We start from the raw sequence: 21,561 nt of genomic DNA on the forward strand, positions 1-21,561 counted from the left end.
TGAAGCAAATAGGGGGGAAGACCACAAAGTGATACAGAAATCTTACATGAGTACGTTACACCCATTACACATAAGCACTTTTGGTAACTGTGTTAGTACTTCCTGTGGTCGTCTTGGGCTTCTAGGTGTTTTTGAGAATCAGATACAGTTTCAAAAGTGAGTGCCAATTCATGGCCATCATTTCCCACATCTGTGTTAAACCAGGAAATTCTATTTTCACTTCTCAATATAGAAACACCCACAAGTTCACCTGTGTCACCTTAGTTATGTGATCTGAAGGCAAATAAAGAGGATGATCGCAGGAGCTCATCTAATTAGACTAGAATGTTTTGGGTTGGAAGCAACCTTAGTGATCATCAATTTCCACTCAATCTCATAGGCAAGGACAATTTCCACTAGACCAGGTTGCTCAGGGCCCCATCCAACCTGGCCTTAATTTCCTTAAAGACACAAATTAAACCCCCTTGATTTGTAACTGGAACAATGACCTGCTGCCATCAAGAACAGATCCTAAATATAAAGATTTTGTCTAAAGATTTATGTATGTGTGTTTTTGTTCTATAAAATTTAGCAAAAGACTTATTTTGTTTTCTTTAATTTTTAGCAGAAAAATGTTTTGGGGACAATTTTGTATATTTTTACAAGGTTTTTAATAGTAAACATTGCAGAGAGGATGAATAGGAAAAAAGAACTGGACTTGATGTGAGTTTGAGAAACAAAATGACAGATTTAGGATTAATATCTGCTTTAAGCAAAGTACAGAGAGGAAAGAAACAGCTTAAAACAGTGAAAAGCCAATAATACTTCTAACAATGACAATTGTGTACTGCAAGGATGCATCAATCCTAAATTATCTTGAGCAACCATGTATGATAATACAAATAACAGAGATTTTATTTTCACATATTCATTTTCTTTAAGCTATATTTTGAGCATTAAGGATTTCTTTTATTTTGGAATTAAAATTCATTTTAAAAACTTGCTTGGGTCCAGAATTCGAGGATTTAAGGAAAGCAGATATATGTGGTGTAAAATTTAAAAAACTAGAAACATTGTCAGTGTTTGTAAGAAACGTTAGATAAGGGCTATCTTTAAATACAGAGAGGCTTGCACTATACCCTAATTCAAAGAATTAATAAGTAACTTATATAAAGTAGATGATTTAAAAAAAAAAAAAGACAAAAAAAAACCCCAAAACCGTAATTGTTCTCAGTGGTCATGGCTCCAATTTATCTCATTTCATATTTACACCATGTAACACCCAATTCACACTGCAGAGAGAGAAAGTACAATCTGGCCCAAATCTTCAAATATGCTTATCACCCAGTGGACCAAAATCTTTTAATTATCTGTCTGTGTATTTGAGAACATCCTGTGTTTGAAACAGAAGGTTTCCTAAGTAGTGTGATTTCTTGCTTGGTTTCCCTCTCTGAATTTTTTTTGCTTTGTGTCACATCTTCAGAATATTTCTCCGCTGTGATTTTGGAAGGACGCTGATAGAAAGCAGCAAGCCTTGTTTTCCTCCACGCTGTTTCAAACATGCTTAGGCTTAATAGTGATCCATGCAGAAATATCAGTCCCTGGGAGTTCAGACACACACTGTAAAAAGGTTAATGGTTAATACCACCAGAAAGTTTATAGCTGAACTTCTAGTGTATCTGATCAACGCTCTGTCTTTAACCAAATGCCACAGCAGAATAGGAAGGAGGGAGGAAAATGTAGCTGGATGAGTTGTCTCTTCTCAATGAGGCCTCTCTGGTTTGCCTCTTCCAACTTTAACCAAACTGAACACAAAATTAAGCAAGGGGGTCAAATTTGCAGGAAAGTGAAAAAAGCAAATGGGGGTGAAGAAGAAAGGAGTAAATAACTTGGATCTATTGGCTGTGATGCCAGAGGTGGCATGCTGCTTCTGGCCACTAACAGATGTGGACAGGTGAACCTTTACACCAAATCAATCATCATATTTATTCTAATTGTATCGTAATAGTCCCCCAGGAGCTCAGTTCAAATGAGCTTGACATTATTAAAATTTTAATGCCCAGTTTTCATAGCTGAATGAATATTTAAAGGGTATGTCCCAGGCTTAAGTTATGATGATGAAGAAATTAATGGAATGTCTTGTTTAATGCTTTGGTACATGTTGATGCAAAAAAAAAAAAAAAAAAAAAAAGAAAAAAAAAGAAAAAAAGTCTATGTTCAGGGTGGAAAAGAAAGAAAGGCAATGTTTAGGCATAATTAGAGGAGGAAAGCATCAGTGATTCATTAGTATCAGACATCACTCTTGTTGGATAGCTCTCAGCAGAGAGGAAATATTTATCATTCAGGAGGGGAAAAATGAGTGTGCGGTCAGGGACCAGAAGAGAAATAGCTGCACATGAATGACAGATCAGAGAGGAATCCCTGGGAGTCTCCAACCACATCCTTACATGGTGGAATGAGACTGCTAGCCTTTGTTGTGTGGAACAGACACAGAAAATCACCCTTGTTACCCAACCAGGGTGTTTGTTTATTGTAAGTACCCAGATTAACTTTGAAGGATGGCATAATTAATCAGCAATACTCATCAGTCTGGCAATTACGTTATAGATAATTGTCAAAACATAGGACCAGATGATACCAGTTACACATAGATGAGGGTGAGGGACAGCTCCTATTGCATTGGAGGGCCTGATTTTGTACAGGCAGAAACTAGTATAGGGGATTGCATTAATTCTGAGAATCTCAATTCTGGAAAGATTGAGGATTTTTTTAAGCTTTCCATGCTTTTCCCAACTCAGAAAATGTTTGGGAAGCTAAGGATTTTTTTTTTCCTCTCTTTCTGAAAGCTATGATAATACTTGTAAGGTTCCTGCTTGTGCTTATTATTTTTCTATAAGGAACAGAGGACTAACTGGGGCTGCCGGCTGGGCTTAAGATATCCCCACTATGGTTTCCCTAGATGTGAAAGAGGACTGAAGAAAAAGTTAATGCTCTAAGCCCTTTGACAAAAGATTTTCTTTAAAGGGGGACTGTCAAGATTAAGATAATCTTACCCTTGCTCTGAGTCTTTTCTTGTTTTGTTTTGGTTTTGATTTGTTCGGGGGTTTTTTTGTTATTATACATTATTTTCATTTTGCCAGCTCCTTCTGGAGCTGCAGCCCTCTTCCGGTACACAGCTAAGGGTTTTATCTTTAGGCAAGGTTTTCACACATCTAATTTGAGGTGTTATTTCAAATCAGTTTAGAGAAACCAGTGTAGAAGGTAGCATGGCTGCTGGGCTTTTTTCTGCTCAAATGGGACTTATTTCTGGTTATCTTAAAATAATTATACTGTGCTTGTTCATTAATAGAAGTGAAAGGAGAGCACAACCATATGACGTGTATAATGATAGAAATATGACTTGAGAAGGAAGCCCCTAAGATTCAGAAATGCCACAATGTCTTACTTGGAATAGGATTAGGTCTGGTCTACCTGGGGTGAGGACTGAGGAATGAACTTCAGTAATGGACCTAGGCAATCCGCTACTGAAGCAAGCTGCTTTGACCCTTGGGAGAAAGGAAATGGGGGTGGGAGGAAGCCAGTAAACACTTCACCCTTGAAAGAAGGACCATTTCTTTTTTTGGGGGGGGGGGGGAATCACTTTTTGGCTCAGAGTGGATCTAGTCCAGTACCAAGGAAAAACCTGCTCGCAACCTTAACCCTGTGAGAGCCAATTCCAGTTCCCAGGGAGGGTATGTTTCAGTTCTAGCCCTGGGGCTATCTGCACATTTATGTCAAAGAGAGAGCCTTTATTTCATGGTTCTGGCAGTGGGTGAAAGCAGCTAGTTAATTTACACTGCTTACTCAGTTGTTTGTTAAATGGCAGTGCTGTGGAAAGCATTTCTCCACGGGTAAAAGGGCTGGCTGTGGTTCTTATCTTTGTGGCCAGGCATACAAATCCACAAGCACAGAAGGTCTAATCTTCTTGGATGGACGGTGGCCAAGCTCCTTTTGCACTCAAAGCACTGAAGTCAATGGAGCTTGGCCTTGCCTAAAGTCTGCAGAATCAAGCCAAGCAACCATTAGTGGCAAAGGCGGCATTTGGGTCTTGCTTCAGAAGAAGTGATAAAGCCTACAGAATGAAGAGCACAGCAGGGAAGTGCCAACAGCCAGAGATCATGGGCTTAGGATAAGGAAAAAACGAGAACATTTGTTCAGCTCTAAGTGAGGGGGTATGGGTTATGTCTATAATGCCTTGAGTAATACATCTGCCTCTCTGGCCTGCTTGCCTGCCCCACTCACATTCATGCTGGAGAGGCCTCTGGCCTCTGTGCAGGGTGCCCAACATGAACAGAACATTGTGTTGCTCCACACAAAGAGGACACTTCACCTTTCCAATTGTCCACACTTCCTCACCAAGAAAGCTCCTGAGCATAATCCAAATGACAGGCAAGGCTAGGCAACCTCAGAGCAGACCAATGCAGACAGCAACTGTGAGACAATTCAGATACAAGGTCTGCGAGCAAGACTTCAACTAGGCATAGGGAAACCTACAACCACAAACACCCAAGCTGAGCACACATCTGGGACCTTGGCACATACGTCACTCGTTTCAGTTCTACATTGTCACCTAGATACACTTATTCATTAGCCATGGTGGGCAGCTTAAAGCAATCTTGGTTGGGGCTCCTTTCATATGTGTGGATTATGGTGTTGCTCTTCCCTGAAAGAGTTTGGGAGCACAATATCTAGGCTAAAAGAGAATGTGGTTTCTTTCTACTAAGTGCATTTAGAGCTGGCTAATAGAAAATGCCAAGGATATAGAAGAACTATTTTAGATAAAGGTGGTTTAGGCACTTTTTAAAATTGAATGTAAATTATCTTGAAATAAACTCAAGTGGGAAATTAGAAGAGAGGTGAGATTGTAGAATAGCTTATCCCTACTGATATTAGGGAAGAAAGGAGGAAAGGACAGCAAAAGACTTACTTAATTGTATATTAGAATTTCATGTGTTTATGAACAGAATTTCACATTGTGATTGTCCATGGTAACAGCAAAGAACTGGCTTTAATGAACAGGGTGCCCCTTGAGAACTTACACTATGATGTCAGGATACACAGGCAAATAGACCCTTTGTACAGCTTGCCATCACCAGTGGGCCAGTCCTTGGACTCTATATGCTTGAGTACAGTCAATGTAAAGTAACAATTCAAACATGTAAGGAGTCTGGGACTTCAGACACATTTCCTAAACTAAAGTCAGTATCCAGCAAGACACTTCTTCCCAAGAAAGAAAGGTCAAGTGCACAAACCAAATAAGATCCATGAGTGCAAATAAATACCCATCTGGATGTGTAGGGTATCAGTACCTTAGGGCATAGAGTGTGTGTGATGGCATGGTCTAGCAGGTGAAACACCACTTTTACTGTGTGGCTGCCAAAGCTTTAAGGGGATCTCCTGCTTTTTCTTTCACATGCAGATTTGTATTTGAAAATGATATTTATAAGCAGTGCTGTTTCTCTTGTTTTGGAAAATAAGGTTTTGCTGTTCCAAGCATCCTGTGTTTTGTTCCTCCTATTGACCTCAAACCTGCCACAAGTTGAGCTCTCCCTTTACCATTACAAAATTCATTCAAAACCAGAGGCACCATGACATTGATCACTACAGGCCCAGCTTTCCCACATACAAACTTGTTGTACTGGAAAGGTTTCATTTTGCTATTAAAAAAAATCAGCTGTTTCTTCCAACTCAAGCCCAAACAGCTTTGTAGGAAGAAAGTTTTGGATTTGAAATCATAGGCTTCTACACACAAACCTGAACTGAATTTAAGACTCATCTATACACGCAAGACAAGTGGAGAGATAAATCGATAGTTAGATGGATGGATTATAATGTCTTTTATATGATATATAGAAAATGCTCTCAGAGTTCAGGGATGGCCGGCAGCAATCATTCTCGGGGTAGGCACCAGAGCATTGACTGATTTGTAAAGGTCAGACCCCTCAAGATTTTTTTTTTCATATGTCATACATTCCCATTTCAGGTCTTCTCCTCTGTTTGTGTACATGTCTATGACACACATCTCATCAGGCAGGAAAAGAGGGTAGTAGGAAAGATTTAAGAGTCCGCTACCCCAAAAAGGCTTAGGATAGAGTCATTCCAGATGCAATGTGTTACTAGTGAGTGCTTCCCACAAGGCAAGCAGACGTGATTTTCACCAAATATCCTAGAATATTTCTTCTATCTGCTCCTTCATTAATCCAACACCATAACAGTTTCTACTGCCCACAAAAATGTATGTTTAATGTGTAATGATATAGCAATTCATTCAACCACAACTTACCTCTATTCCTGTGGAGGTAGGTTTTTGCTCTATGTGTTACAGTTGCAATATGCAGAAGGCTGGTTGTGTAGCAAAATTAATGTCGAAGCAGCTTTCCTTATTCTGTAACATTCACAGAAATTTCCTTGAGATGAGGCCCTGACTTTGCTTTTTGGGTTGGTTTATTTTTTCCTTCTGAAAGAGGAGATTGCTTTGGATTCATTCTTATGGCTATCTAGTTTAGATCACTGTAATTCAATTATGTCACTCAGTATCAGGTACAGAGTGATTTACTTGAACTTTGCAATTACACACACAATTCGATTGTGGGTGATTTTCTTGGCCTTTCCAACTTTGACACTAATATACTTTGCATTTCCTTCGGGCCTTCAATCACAGCAGGTTTTGCTCAATGTTTTAAAAGTTATGACCTGACCCTACAAACACATTCCTGCCACCACTCATATAAATAGCTGTGTTGACTCCAGAAAGATTGTGTACATGGCAAACCCCCAGAAAGTTGGCAGAAGTAGTAAAATGAAATTCCTCTTTAGTGTTTTGGAAGGGGGATTTTAAACAGAAAAATTCTCACACTGAAGAAATAAGTAATTATTTTCTGGAAATTTCCTTAGGAAGCAAGTTGTTCTGGGACGGGATTTTCTTCCATGAGGTTAGCCAGCATCTGCAAAGATGCAGCAGTGCCCAGTAAGCATTTACTAAGACCTTCTATGCCACATTGATTTAGAGACAGAACATCTGTAAGTGAGAAGAGTTTGTTATTTGACATTGTATCTGTCTACCTAATCCAGACATAGAAATGACTGGATGTTTGCTTGTTTGTTCAACACCAATATTTAGATACATTTTTTCATCAACCACATTCAGAGTACTTTTATCTCTATTTCACAGAAAAGAAAGCTGAGAAAAAGGCAGATGAGAAGGCTGAGTAAGAGACAGATGTAGTTGTAGTGATACATCCAGACTCATCCAGAAGGCCAATATGGAGCTGGAAACCCTAAGGTTAACATCTACTTTTTACACTCTACCAGAATGGATCTTTGGTAACTTCAGGAAACATGGGCAACAGAATATCTTTCCTCACAGTTTTTGATATAAAGCCTTAATCACCTCTCCTAATCTGTTCTTAAGGAGTGTTCAAACTTCTTAAGCCCTCTAATGAGAGGTGGAAAGACTGTTATGAGATAGATGATCCATGTGTTCATCTTCCATGGCCTTATAGATCATGCAAGCTCTAGAATAACATTTTTTTCTTCTGAAGTGACTTCTTTCTTAAGCTTCCTTAAGTGCAACCAGCAGATTACCTTCAACATGGTTCTCTTCTGCCTCAGACACCATCTTCCTGACCAGTAATGGCATTTCACTGATTTTCATCAGTCTCATCCTCACTTTTTCTTCCTTTCTCAGATATTTGAAGCTATTGAGGATATCTCTATCCTTTTTTGTTTTTTCCTTTCTTCTATTTCTTTCTGTGTTTGTCCATTCTCAAGATTGGTAGAGCCTTAGTCCTGGCTAGAAATATCAGGTATATTAATGGCTAATGTAAAAGTGAGTAAAACAAGAAAAGAAAGTGTAGTAGGAACAGTGAGAGGAAGAAAGATGGAGACAATGAGGAATCAGCTGTCTCTGCTTCCTACTCTTCTTTCCCAGGTGATCCTTCTACCTGCTCTAAATTAATATCAAAGCCAGAGGGAGCAGAAAAAGGTTGCTGGGGGAGAAAATGACAACCTTAGGAAAAGAAAAATCATGATGCAGAAAAGCGTCTGTCCCCTGTCTAATTCCTGCAGTGGCCTGTAGCTGATGGTGCTGAGAAAAATACAGTGGCAAGCTCTGACATTTCATTTCTGTGGAGAATTGAAAAAGGGCTTGCTGTAATTCATTGCTTCTTGTAACTCAAACCCTTTTTGACAGGAGTACCTGTGCTGTCTTTTAACAGTGGCACCACAGTGGCTGTAATTGGACATGAAAAATGATGTCGTGTTTCTACTTGCAGGGAGGATAGGGGTGGAGGTAGGTGGGGCAAGTGGCAAGTTGGTGTGAGATGATGACATCTGGCATTACTTGAATGTTTTGGTTTTAGTCAAAAGGAAGGAAAAGCCAAAATTAAGGGTATGAAGTGTAACAAGTACAATCATCTTGTCCCATGTGTGCAAAGGTCACAAAGTAAAGGTGGTTTTAAGCAGGGAAGAATGTACAAAGGATCAAAGAAAAAGGAGAACCTGATGTCCTAACTCCTCCAAGAACCAAAGTGCTTATGGCATTTGTGGCAACCCCTTTTCCTGTTATGGGGCCAATTCACAGTGGTAGTGGTACACAGTGCCCATAGTTCCAATGCAGACAGAGAATCTGTAGACACCAGCTTTGCCTGAGGCAACACTGGGAACACAGCTGTGAGTGAAACTCTGGTTTGCCATTCACTTGCCACTCTTTTAAAAATTAGGTCTTTCAAAAGTAACCAGAAACCCAATTTAATTCTTTAATTCTTTGTCTCTTGCCTAAACCTCTTTGTGTTTCCATGGTCCTCAGCACACCTTTGTTATGGCATCACTGTTGAGTGAGGCACTTCAGAGTAAATTTGTGGCCAGTTTGGATTCTGAATCATGAATGAGGAAAGATATGTTGTCCTGATTTACAATGCGTTTATGACTATTAAGCACTCTGGTACCACGGTATCAGGAATCTTCATAGTATATATAGAGAATAAAAATTTGTAGTCAGGTTTTAGATATTAGGAGGGAGGAGACAAACTCATTCTGGGTTAACCAATGGTAAATCAGTATACCTTTCTCAATGTGGCAGCCCAAAAAGGATTATGTAGAATAAGGAATCATGACCATATTTCAAAGGAAAACACAAAGACCACCTGTGAGCAGAGGAAATAATGACCACTGCAACACACAGAGGTGTAGCACATCCTAGAGAAGAGCCTAATAGAGTACAACCTGTCTGTCTCTCAGTTCAAATGTTGGATCAGCCCACCTAGGTCTTTCCTCATGTTGCCAAATCTCTTTTGAAGATTTCTAGTGGTAGGGATTAATAAAACCTCACAGCAGTGTCTGTAGTTCCTATGATCTCATGCAGATACCCATGGTATTAATCCTATTTGATGACTGGCAAAACTTATTCCTCCTATCACAATCTCAGAGTCCACCAAGACAGGACAGGTACTCAATTCATGACGATTCCTAGCAGTGAGCCTGAACCGCTAAATTCCCTTCTCCCTAAAAAGGCATTTCTCCAGACTGGGGAAGGTATCAGGAAGGTGCATCATTCTGCCATTTTATTTTCCCACTTAGCCTTTTTCTGCTCCCTGTGACACCTGGTTGCTCCCAGAATGTCTGTGTTTAATAAATAAATAAATGTTCCATAGATGAAGAGAGGAAACTTAATTATTTTCCTCTCAGTGTTTCTTCCTATAATTGGTGTCTTTCATGTCAAGATGATCTCAATTTGTATTATGGGCTCCGTGCAGGCAGCACTTTCTCTTTGGTCTATAAAGAAATTGTCAAGTGTATAAATCATAGTGTACATTAAATTACACTAGCCTTTTACTTATTAATTTCCCTAGGTTTTTCTTCCTCTATTCCCTCTCTCTTTTTTTTATTTTCGTGGGAATCATCTACTTTTTCTCATTTCCCAATCTCAGATAAAAAGACAAAAGAAACCCTAAAAGACACTCAAACAAATGTTTTGCTAATGGGTCTGATGATTTTCTCTGCCTTTTGCAAACTGACCGTGTGCAACTGTACATGTAGGAAGCACTCTGTCTAGTTTTAATAAAGACTGGATCTAAAGCTTACTGAAATTCAGTGTGGATTTTCATGGCCTTTAGCAAGCTTCCAATCAGTATGTACATTGGTAGATTTATGGAGTGCTCTGCATTGCAAAGCTGTACCCGTTTTGGATTCCAGACATTGCCTGTCAGGACTGTATGCAGCATACCTCCTATAAATTCCTGGGTACTGTGAGTATTTCTCTTAGTGACTGCTTAGGTTTGCGGTTTGGGCTGTCTTGGAGTGGGTACCAGGGACCTCTGCCCACTCTTCCCTAGCCAGTGGAGCTAGATTAGCCATTTTGTTCACCAAAGCAACCCCTGATATACAGTGTGAGTACAACTGCAAAAGTGAGCAGATATCGAGTCAGTCCTTGGTAAATAAATGGTGTTAATACCAACCTGTTGTAAATGCAAATCAAATGCAGTGATTGAGTAGCTGGCAGAAGTTAAGCACAGTAACTGGGTAGTTTGGCTTCATTATCCTGCATATGAGAACCAAGATGGGGTTTACGTCACCTAACTCTAACTGCATAGACTATCTTTATGACTAGTGGAGAGAAACAGCCATTAAGAAGACCACTCATCCTTGCCATCTCAGACACCAAGCTTAAAAGTGCCTTAAAATTACACTTTTTAGACATTTGAACATGACATAAATTACCCTCTTCACCTGCATGATGTCAGATCTTTAAATGCCTGTAACAGCTAGGTTACTGGAGCCCTGTGGCAGGATGTCCATCCTGTTGCCTTTAAGTATATCACCTCTGGTCCTGCTAATGTATTGCAATACGTGTGTGAGTGACAGGTCTTTATAGTCACAGAAGCAGTGGCTGATACAAGGTTTACCCAGTACCAGATTCTTTGTTGATTTTAATACTTCAGCTGTCTGGAGTTTTTTGGATGTTACAGGCATACTGGGGAGCAGAAATTGCTCAGTAGTGTCTGGAACCATTGATCCTTCTCTCCCAAGTGTGAGTCTAACTGTAGTCAGTTTATGGTTAAGTACATTTTCCTCTTGAGGAAGTAATGCAGCAAGATCTATTAGGTTCTCCATCGTCTTAACCTACTTGTCAGACAGCCTGATAACTTTTATTGCTAAATACGTGTGCAGAGCAATTAGAATAAATCTAAACTACTATTAACTACTTTAAAAAAAAAAGAAAGAAATTACAAAAAAAAGAAACTAAACTTATCAGCCTTGCTACCCATGAAGGGTACTGGGGGTAGCAAAAAATAAGGGAGGGACAGTATCACCTGAAGGTGCTCTGTGATACTCATCAGCCAGTCTGTGGTCTGACATCATTGAAAGCAATATGTTGGGAGACTCCCAGTGCCTTCTGACTTCCTGCTCCTTGTGATGCCTGTTTGCACTTTCCTTGGCTGCTAAATCAAGTGATAACTTCATGTCACTCATAGGTGGTCACACACAGAAAGATATTTTGTATAATCTGTTACACAGTGTATGAATTGCTCTAAGTGACATATAGGAAGAGGGAGGAAAGGCTTGCAGATGAAAATCTCAGCTGGTTCTGATCCAGTCTGCATCTCCAGCTACTAACAGGAGAGGTAAATACTGACCCCTGTTCATCAGATACTCACATCATGTTAGGCGCTACCAGTGAAGAGGATTGTGGACATCTGTTGCCCTCTCTCCTGGGAGTGAGAAGCTCTGGGGAAAATTATTGTCCCCAGTGCTTTTGTTGAGTGAGAGAGAAATAAGTTAAAGAACAGAAATCCTATTCACATCACAATGGCAAGGCTTTTGTACTTACGTCCTGATGTAAGAAAGGAAAAAGATTTTTGACAAAACATCAGAAGTTTTGACTCATATCCTACCCTCTCCAGATAATACCTCGATAACTAACACTCCTGCAGGATGTGGGCAAATCAGATCCAAATCCCATTCACCAAGTATGAAGCGGAGTCTGTTGTGTTACAGGTGACTCTCCTAATGAGCTAACAGTGGAGGTGGAATTCACCTTTCCATTTTCTTTTCATCATACCAATCTCAAGAAATCTTTGCAATTAACATTTCACTGGTTCCAACGCCTGGACAAAGCATTTCTGTTCTGATACAGTAGTAGTTCCAGAGGAAACTATTAGAAATTTAAAAATTTATGTTTAAAATTTCATGACCTGTGTGAAATGACTCAGATCTCCCTCCCACCATGATTCAACAGAGCCCCTGTCAGGTAAATGGGGTGACACTGATTTACTTCAGACCAAGAAGCAGCCTGCACTTTGTGGTTACTCCCTTGCTTAGTGTTTTTTTCCCCCATCATGGTGCAGATTCTGTTACCAGCTATGATGCATAGTTGAAAAAAAAAAACAAAACAAAGCAACCCTCAGTATATGAATACTTGATTCCACTATTAATTATGTGTTTCTCTTTGCTTTTTCTTACAGATGAACAGACCGATCCAGGTGAAACCAGCGGACAGCGAAAGCCGAGGAGGTAGTTGACTGCATTGCTTTCAGCCGTTGTGCTAAGTATAATTGTTGTCTCTGGCTTCTCTCAGGCAATGTGCTGATCAATTAGTAACGTAATCACTGCCAAAGAAATTCCCTCTGCAGCAAAGATTCTCTTTATTAAATCTCCTTTACTTCATCTCACTTTCCTCATATTCAATTATTATTTGATTTTAAAAGGCAGGCAGGTGCCAGCAATTGCCTGGGAAACAAATATCTGCCTCGTTAAGAAGCGAAGCATCAGGCCTGATTTAACAAAGTTTAACAGCGGTACTGCAATGTGAGTTTTTCTGACCCATGTTGGACTGAGCTGCAGAAGGGTTTACTTTTGTTAGGATGAAGCAGATATGTTTTCTCTGATTGTGTTGTTTCTGCTTAGGCTGAAGCACCTCTGCTTTTGGAAAAAGCAGATTCTGAGGTAACAGTTTTCTGCACCTGTATCAGCTTATCTGGATAAACCTGTTGTGGAAACTGAAGACTTCTCTCATTCCTAGGGAGTTATTCAGGATTTGCACAGGTGTAGCTGAAATCAGGAGCTGGTCTTTTGCTTTTCTATCCTGCACAGTGGATTTGGAAGGCTTTGCTAAGTGACTGTTCAATAGATCACCAGAGATAAGGTGTTTCCTGTAAAAGGTTTTCTACAAGAACTGATGTGGTGATACTTCACCGTACTCTTCTAATAGGGGCTGTTTGTCAGATCAAAACCAGAGCTTGCTGAAAAAGTGTGAGATGGCCTGTTATCCTGGATAAATTACTATTCTTGTCTTTTTTTCTTGTATCTGCACATTTATATATATTTGTATATATACACATATACACGCACACATACAATGATGCGGTGCTTCCTTCCTCTCTATCCCTATCTTTTTGGGAAAGAACAGAGACTTTTGCCCATATATGCAGTAAAAACATGACTGTTTATGTATCTTGTAAATGTGGGAGTAGACTTTGTCATCTAGTAATGAGATGGCTCTTAGATGTGTGAAAACTCTTTAATTTCCACCACAGACGTAAACTCTCCCTCATTTTTAGGACAACTGTCTTCATGCTGGCGTTAGTGGAAATCTCCAGCAACAGCTACTTAAGACGAGTAAAATGCTTCAGACAAAAAAGGCACTGAAATTATGTTCTTTTTTCAGTTGAAAGCTTTGGATTCCAGAGGCTCTGACTGCGTCAGTGTGAGGCTGAAACTCTCCAGTGACTCAAGTCATTGGAAGACTTTGTACATAGCTTGTAGTTAAAGGGCTGGTGTTACGGAGTGGTGAAACCAGCAGGATGACACAGACTCTGTGAGGAAGGGCTGTGGTGCTGTGTAATTGCAGAGCAGGAGAAGAGCTGAGTGCTGGAAAACTGCCAGGAAGCTCAAGGATAAATATTGCACTTTTAGTGTTTCTGTAAAGTAAATTTGAGGGAATTTGGCCAACAGTGGGCAGAAAGTATTTGATGGGCTCTGCAATGGCAAGTACTGCTATCAAGGGCCATGGCACATGTCTAAGTTGCTGCAAACACATCTCACATCGTGCAGCATCGTCGGTGGTTGTTAACAGAACCAGGTCAATTTGCCCCTTTCCCTTCCTGTCTGACTATCTGGCTCTGTGTCTGAGTAGGAGTGGGTAAGCCATGAGCAGTTGTCAATGCCAGTCTCCTAGGGGAAAAAGGAAAAGCTCAGCTGCCTGGGTAAATGAGGGGACATTATGCACATTCCAGTGAAGCTCGTGCCGACAGGGAGAGTGAAGGGAGGGCCTTTTGTCTATTTAATTAGACATACCAAAAAATAATAATTAGGCTGGCCAATTTGCTCAGTGCGCCTACAGGGTATATAGCTCCCAATCGTTCTTTTTGAAAAAAAAATGCAAATCACTAATAGAGAACACATGCCTGGCTTTCTGGGAAGGGTTTTCAACCTCTTTTGCTAAGAGCAGCTGCTTTCAGGGTGGGTGGTTTGAACTGCAGAGGGCTCTAGTGGTGGCTTGGTTCCACAGTCTCCATCACACCAGCGGTCCCTTTGCCGTTGTACTTTAGCTAATTATCTCCACAACACAAAGAACCATCATCTTTCCTCATCCCATACTGAACCTACCGGTGGTGATCACAATGCAGTAGTCAAGCGGGTGCACTCATCATTGATGTGAAAGGCACGTTGTCCTAATTCCCCAATGACTAGATGCTTCTGGGCTGGTGATGTTTCAGGATGGCATGACTCAAGGGCAACTATGGGAGAAAAGAACAGTTGGCACCCAAGGGAGGCATTGTATGAAAACTTACGTTCTCCATGAGCCCACCAGTTAAAGCAGGCACGGCAAACAGAATGCTAAAAAGGAGGCTGTGTATCTTAGGAACACATCAAAAGACTTCATTAGGGCTGCAAGATAAAGGTCAGCTTCAACAACAAAGAAACTTAAGTTGTAGCTTATTATACCCCATCCGTATATTAGGATGGGATGTGAGGGAAGAGTGGGGCTTGGCAGACAAAGCAGCTCTTCTGCACAGCACAAGAATACCTGAATACACCCTGAATATACCTAGAATTCTATCTTCTGGCTTATGGGTAATTTTGGTATGAGGTTAAGGTATTAAAGAAGGAATGCAGTGAATGCAGCCTTTTTTCAATCCGTATTTTGCAAGGAGGCTTTTATGGGAAAAAGGTGAGCAATATTCTTGAGGAAGCAAGATTGTGGTTTGTATAGGAGCAAATACCTGCATTTTGCTAAAACACAAATCTTCAAATTTTCCAGCAAGTTCTCCTTTTTTTTTTTTTCTCTCCCTCAATAAGATTGCACTCAGCATTTTTTTCCTGTTCTTCTGGAGTCTGGATTTTGTTGGTCTTTAACCTTTCATGTGTCTTTATTCTCAGCTGAGCTGAAAATGGGTGTATTAGCATTTAGTGTGTGTGAGCAAGAATTTAGACTATCAGGTTTGGGGAAGAATTCAAAATGTTGCTTGGCACACTCAACCCAACAAAATAGAAATGCTGAGTGCCCCTTATTAGTTGTGCTGGTTTTATTATTTTGTTTGTTAATTCCCATATTGGACTAAGAATAAGACAAAGCATGCAATCCTTTTCAATAAAAACTGGCATTATTTACATTTGCCTAATCTCATGGGAACTAGAAATGAATGCATCCTCAGTACATTTCTCTAGGGAAATAGTCTAAATTAATGGGAAAATTTTGCATTTTGTGTTCCTGTTTGTGCATGTGTGTGTATAGTCAAGTTGCAAAATTTTATATAGGGGTATTCCTACTACAAAATGCTCCATGAATCTTCAAATACCCAATCAGAAGGTCAGAGTCCTTTGACATTTTATAGAGACTTTAGCAGTGATGGAATTGATAGAATGTGATAAAAAGGCAACAAATCTGTATTTTGTTCTGAAAAGTCAGAGTGTAACTCTAGCTCTATTAAAGGTATCTTCAAAACTCTCATTGGCTTTTGTTTTGTCCAAATTTTAGCTTGACTATACAGAAGCTACTTTGCTGCAGATTAGGTAGTCCAGTATGTTTCTAGGGTTATTAAGTTATAGCTCCACATTAAATTCTGAAGATGCCCAATCTCAATTAACCTGAGAACTTTATTATTTGCATTCTGTTTGATTTTTCTTGGTTCAGCTCTAAAAATAGTCTGATGATATCAGTGACTTGAAGTTTCACAGACTTAAAGAGAGATTGCAAGCCTGTTTTGTGGTTTGGGGCAAAAGTTTGGAACCATTTCTTATTTTATCCACAATATCTCTAGCTCTCAATAGACAACTATCACTGCAGCTGTCAGGGTTAACCCATGATAAACACAGCCCCGAGGTCCCACTAGGTTGTACAGGGAGAAACATTTTTTAAAAGGAAAGGACTCTCCTGCTGCTCTACTTGCACTCCGTTAGTAATGCTTAGATGCTCCATTGCTCCCACATTCCTCTCAAAGGACAGAACAGGGTCCATAAAGGAAGGCATGCAAAGATGCACAGTGTGCTACCTCAGCCCAGAAACACTTCATAGTGGGTTTGGAGCCCTCCTGCATTTTATGGAAGAGATGCAGAAGGTCCCTAAACTAAAGAATACGAAAAGGCCAAGTTCAAAGTGGTTTAGAATTGAAAGGGTGCAGAGATGGTGTTGGGAGATTTCTAGGACGGTCTGCAGTTCATCATATTGCAGTGTTTTCTACATGCTAGACTTCACAAATCTACCAACGCTTCTGCCTGTGTTGTGCTTTCAAGCAAATTTTGTTGTGTATGTTTGGGGGAAGGCATGTGCAGTGTGTCTTTTTTTGTCTGCTGTTTGGAGGGCGTGAAAGCAGCAGCTGGAAAGTTTGGACTTCATATTTCAACTGAGTTGCCTTGTTTCTCTACCCATTACTCAATGTGCAGGCTCTGAAATTATCTGCTTGGTTATGGTTTATTCCAGCTTCGGAGTCCAAGCACTTATTTACAGTAAACAGCAAAAAAGTGGTGTCTTGCTCATGCTCTATGATCTTTTCCTTTTTATTCCCTTCCATCAGTTCAGCAATGATGATAGGGCTGGAATGGCCTCTCCTCAATTTCTAAACCTTATTTTCCCTTGGGACTAAAGTCTTATTTCATCCAGGTAATTTCTAACTTTCACCAGCTCTCTGCTACAGCTTGCAGGGTTTACTGTGACAAGCACTGCCCATGGTCCCAGTAACTATTTGGCATTTAGCTGCTTTCCATTTAACTGAACAGAACTCTGTGTCTTGTGCAGATGGCCAAAATCTCTCAGGAAGCTTCCTGTCCAGGAACTAACCAGATTCAGGCCTGTTTAGGTGCCACAATTAAGCAAGACTAGCTCCCTTCAGCTTAGTTTGGCTTCACACTGGAATAACAATGCCAGATGGAATTGTTTCCTTCTATCCTTTGGAAGTGCCATGCAAAGAGTAGAGTTGCTCAGACCTTCAGGCTATGGAAGGGTGTGAAGAAGAGAGTTAAAGATATGTAAGGAGATCCTGAACTCAAGAACTCTGGGCAAATGAGGGTCTAGCCCACACTCTGGGCCTTATATTCTTCTTTCTTTTCCTCTGTGCCCACAACATCTCTCTTCCCCTTCATCTTCCCTTGTCATTTGGAAGGAGGTTTCCAGCTCCATGACATACCCTCCTCCTAAGTCTCATATATCTCCTCATCCTGATAGTTGCCCCAAGCATAATTAATCCACTGTTTTTTTACACTTCTTGCAGGAAGAATGAAAAATAAATAAAAAATTATTTAAAACAACTCCAGCCAAACATCTAAATATCTTTCCTTTATTAATTATATATCCAGTATTAAACAACAGACTGGTGCTGAGTTGCAGCATCTCAGTGTGAGGGTAAAGAGAAGGAAGGATTGTTTAAAAATAATACCTTTAATATTCACTAAAAATGTCAACTAGGAGAGGAGTTCATGAATGAAAAGGAAAAAAATAAAACCCAGAACCTAACAAAAGGCTCTTGATATTAAATCGGAAGGCAGCTTTCTTGCCTCAGAGGCTATGGAAGTGTGAGGAGCAAAAAAAACCTTATGTTATTCAAAGGGTGGTCTCCTGAGGAGTGACTGTTGGAAGTGTTGTAGTACTGGGTGGGTGAGATGTCAATATCTCAAAGGATATTCTCCTCTCTGCCTATCTAGTCACGAGCTATGCCTAAGACATGAAGGCATCTTAGATATCCCACAGCTTTGAGCATCATTCTAGCCCTTTCTAGAGTATATGTCCTACTTTTCTTCCCGTGTAAACAGGGACACATCAAATCCAGGACAGAATCAAGAAAGTCAGCCAGATTTGGACACTCTTCTCTTAGTTCAGATCAAGTCTTTGAAAAGCAGGGATGAGCTTTAGACCCCATTGTGTGTGATGGACCCTTCTACAGCAATGCCCAAACCCACTGGGTCCTACAGAAATCAGTCCATTGGATTTTATTCCAGGTCTGAAAATCTGTTAAAATCAAGAATGTTTTTACTTCAGCCCTAAGACAAACCTGATATAGAAAGAGCAATTTAGTACTCACAGAAATCTCATTCTAGCTGTGTCTTGTTGTGGTCCTGATTACAGGCATTAGGAAATTAAAATCTTTTGGTTTATTGTGGAAATTCAGGATTGCATACCCCTACTGACAGCTGACATCCTGTTGTCCTCCCAGAGCTGTATTTTCATGCAGACAGAATGTACCAGCATGAAAATGAATCGGATAATTCAAAGTGGCCTTGGATGACTCCATTTGTGCTCTCCACTGTCTGGTAAAACTTAATTCTGGGGGAGAAAAAAGTCTCCAACAGATCCTTATGTGTAGTGTTTTATATTGGATGACTCTGTTGAAGGCTGATGTGCTCCATTCCTCCCCTGCTGAAAGAATGTGAGTGACATCAAACTTTTATTCACATCTGCCCTTTCCATTGTGGTTGTAATTGATGGAAGTGTGCCCATCAATAGGAACTGGAAAAGATCCACAGGACATTGCGTTCTAGCATATGTCCTAAGGACAACCTTTTGAAATCAAGTAGTAAAGGGGAAAAAAAACCCAAACCACAAACATTTTTCATGAACCATCTGTAACCTAATAGTTTACTGACAAGAAGGAGGAAAATATAGAGCAAAGTCTGGGGAGAGGCTGGGGAGCTCATCGCCTTGAGGTTTCAGTATTGGTTGTGTTCTCTGCTACCGTGTGATGTTTGATCAGCTACGTAACTTCACTCCCCTTCTGCCTCTCACCCTTCCTGTCTTACCTGCCTGTGTTGTGATATGCTTTTATTTGCTTATTTCTTGTGGCTAGTGCCTTTGGCATTCATGCATGTCAGGCTGTCAGTGACACAGGACTAAGGCTGTCAGTGTCATAGGACTAAGGCTGTCAGTGTCATGGGGTTAAGATATTAGTGAAAGCCTGTAGCTCTGCCCAAAATGATGTATACAGGATCAAAAATTAAGTAAGGTGAATGATCGAGGGTTGTCACACTGCAGAGTGAGTTTGGAGGTTTTTCAATAGCAGGGCAAAAATGGGGAAAGTAGAGGTGGGAAGGAGAGTAGAGGAAACAAAAAATGCAATGCTATAAAAAAAATTCTGTCTTTGTAAATACAGCTCAACCTGCTAGGTGAACTCAGGGACACATTACATTCCTAGTATCTTTTTTAATGTAAAGGTTGCTTGTCAATGGGTTTTTATACAGCATTAATAATACATTTATAGATACTCTCCACAATTAATTGCAAAGCATTTATGGTACTGAACAGTTAGAATGCATTATGATAATCACTCCTTGTGCATTGACTTTATTGTAAAGGTTTTGCTGATCATAATAATTGGCTTGTTATTACACCGGGATATAATAACACCTCTCTGTATAATAGTTTATAGCACATCAATAGCAAATGCATTCCCTTTATTGGAAGCAATGTGCATTTTATTAGAATATAGCTGAATAAGTGCAATCCATGTAGACAAATGAAGTTTCTAATGAACTCTCTCACAAAAGAGTCGAAATAGCAAGCCATTTATTATGTATTTTTCTATTGACGAACTTGTAGTTATGGTTACACGGGCATTTCTTTTAAAAATGGAAGGCGTGTTTTACTGTTTTTTCAGAGAAACATTTTGGGGAAAGAGAACATATAGGACATTTTTCTGCCTGATGAATAAATGATAACTGACGCACACGCCTTACAGATTTCATTTGCTTGTTAAGGTTTTCCAAGATTCTTCCTTGTGTTTGGTCTGACATTCACAAAGGATCAAAATGTTCTCACACTGAGTCCAAGCCCAGCTCTTGGAGTGGTGATTCAGCAGCACCCCCTATACAGTCAGCAGTGAGTTAGGTATGAGAAGTTTAGTGTTGTTCTTACTAGTGTGTGGATTCTTTTTCTGTATTTTACCAAGTGATACTTCGATGAAAGCACACAAGCAACCCCTAGGCAAGACCTGTAATGCATAATGTCCAGTCTCTCTCCCTATGCCAGAATTGTTGCTTATTGCTGTGCCAGGAAGGCAGAGGTATTAGGGGAGGTATGGTGCAAAATGAGATGTAAGGAAGAATGACAAAGAGAAGAATTAGTACCTATACAAGTCTACGTCAACAGAGCTAGTACAGAACCTACACCACAAGTGCGGTGAGGAATGACTGAGTGACCTGGGGGGTTTAGTCTGGAGAAGAGAAGGCTCAGGGGGGACCTTATCACTCTCTACAACTACCTGAAAGGAGACTGTAGTGAGGTGGGGGTCAGCCTTTTCTGCCAAGTAAGAAGTGATAGGACAGGAGGAAACCGCTTCAAACTGCACCAGGGGAGGTTTAGACTGGATATTAGTACCAATTTCTTCACCAGAATGGTGCTCAGGCATTGGAAAAGGCTGCCCAGGGCAGTGGTGGAGTTACCATCCCTGAAAGTGTTCAAAAACCATGTAAATGAGGACCTTAGTGGCTTGGTTTAGTGGTGGACATGGCAGTCCTTGGGGAACTGTTGGACTTGATCTTAAATATTCTTTTCCAACTCAGCTGATTCTCTGAAAGAAGACTGAGGCATCTGGCGGAAAACTCAGTGGTTACAGACCACTTAAAATTGGGATAGAAAGAAGCCTGTTTTATAGTTAACAACAAAAAATGCTAGAAGGTATACGAAGCTATTCTGCTGCCTTCCATCATTTCTCTAGGTCTTAATTTCAGTTCTTTCAGGCAGCTTACAGTTGCATGCATCTGATATACACATGTAATTAATGTGTATATTTTTACTTATCTAAGTCCAGCTGTAATCAGTGCCATTTATGTACCTAAGCACTTTTATACCCTGGGTCCAGATAAATAAGTGCTATTTTCAGATATGGTACTGCCCATAGAGTGATACTGTTGCCTGAAGTATTGCCAGAGTGTAAACTGAGTCCAGCATTTAGCAGCCTGTTTCTTCATGACTGCCACTTGTTTATTGCACACTTGCAAAGACCTTTGGCTCTGGAGTAATCCAGGGTCCTTCTGGAAACTGAGTTTTAGTGTGACATAGGAGCTAAGAAATGTCTGGACTGTAGTCAGTAACCTCAGCAGCTGGCATACAGAGGTTAC

General features: G+C 40.2%; 1 protein-coding gene across 50 annotated transcripts in view; it reads left to right on the plus strand.

The window, feature by feature from the left end:
• Positions 1 to 21,561, plus strand: part of CELF4 (CUGBP Elav-like family member 4) — a 709,268-nt gene that overhangs the window by 395,712 nt on the left and 291,995 nt on the right. For 27 of the 50 annotated variants that reach the window (XM_034072596.1, XM_034072597.1, XM_034072594.1 and 24 more), the window contains one exon: positions 12,480 to 12,528. In XM_034072596.1, the coding sequence (XP_033928487.1) occupies positions 12,480 to 12,528 (49 nt within the window). Of the gene's footprint in view, positions 1 to 12,479; positions 12,532 to 21,561 lie in introns of all 50 variants that reach the window. The other 23 variants (XM_031043795.2, XM_031043757.2, XM_031043778.2 and 20 more) reach the window with 1 other exon arrangement.

Source organism: Melopsittacus undulatus, chromosome Z (genome assembly GCF_012275295.1).
Source record: "Melopsittacus undulatus isolate bMelUnd1 chromosome Z, bMelUnd1.mat.Z, whole genome shotgun sequence".
In the NCBI taxonomy this organism is placed as follows: domain Eukaryota; kingdom Metazoa; phylum Chordata; class Aves; order Psittaciformes; family Psittaculidae; genus Melopsittacus; species Melopsittacus undulatus.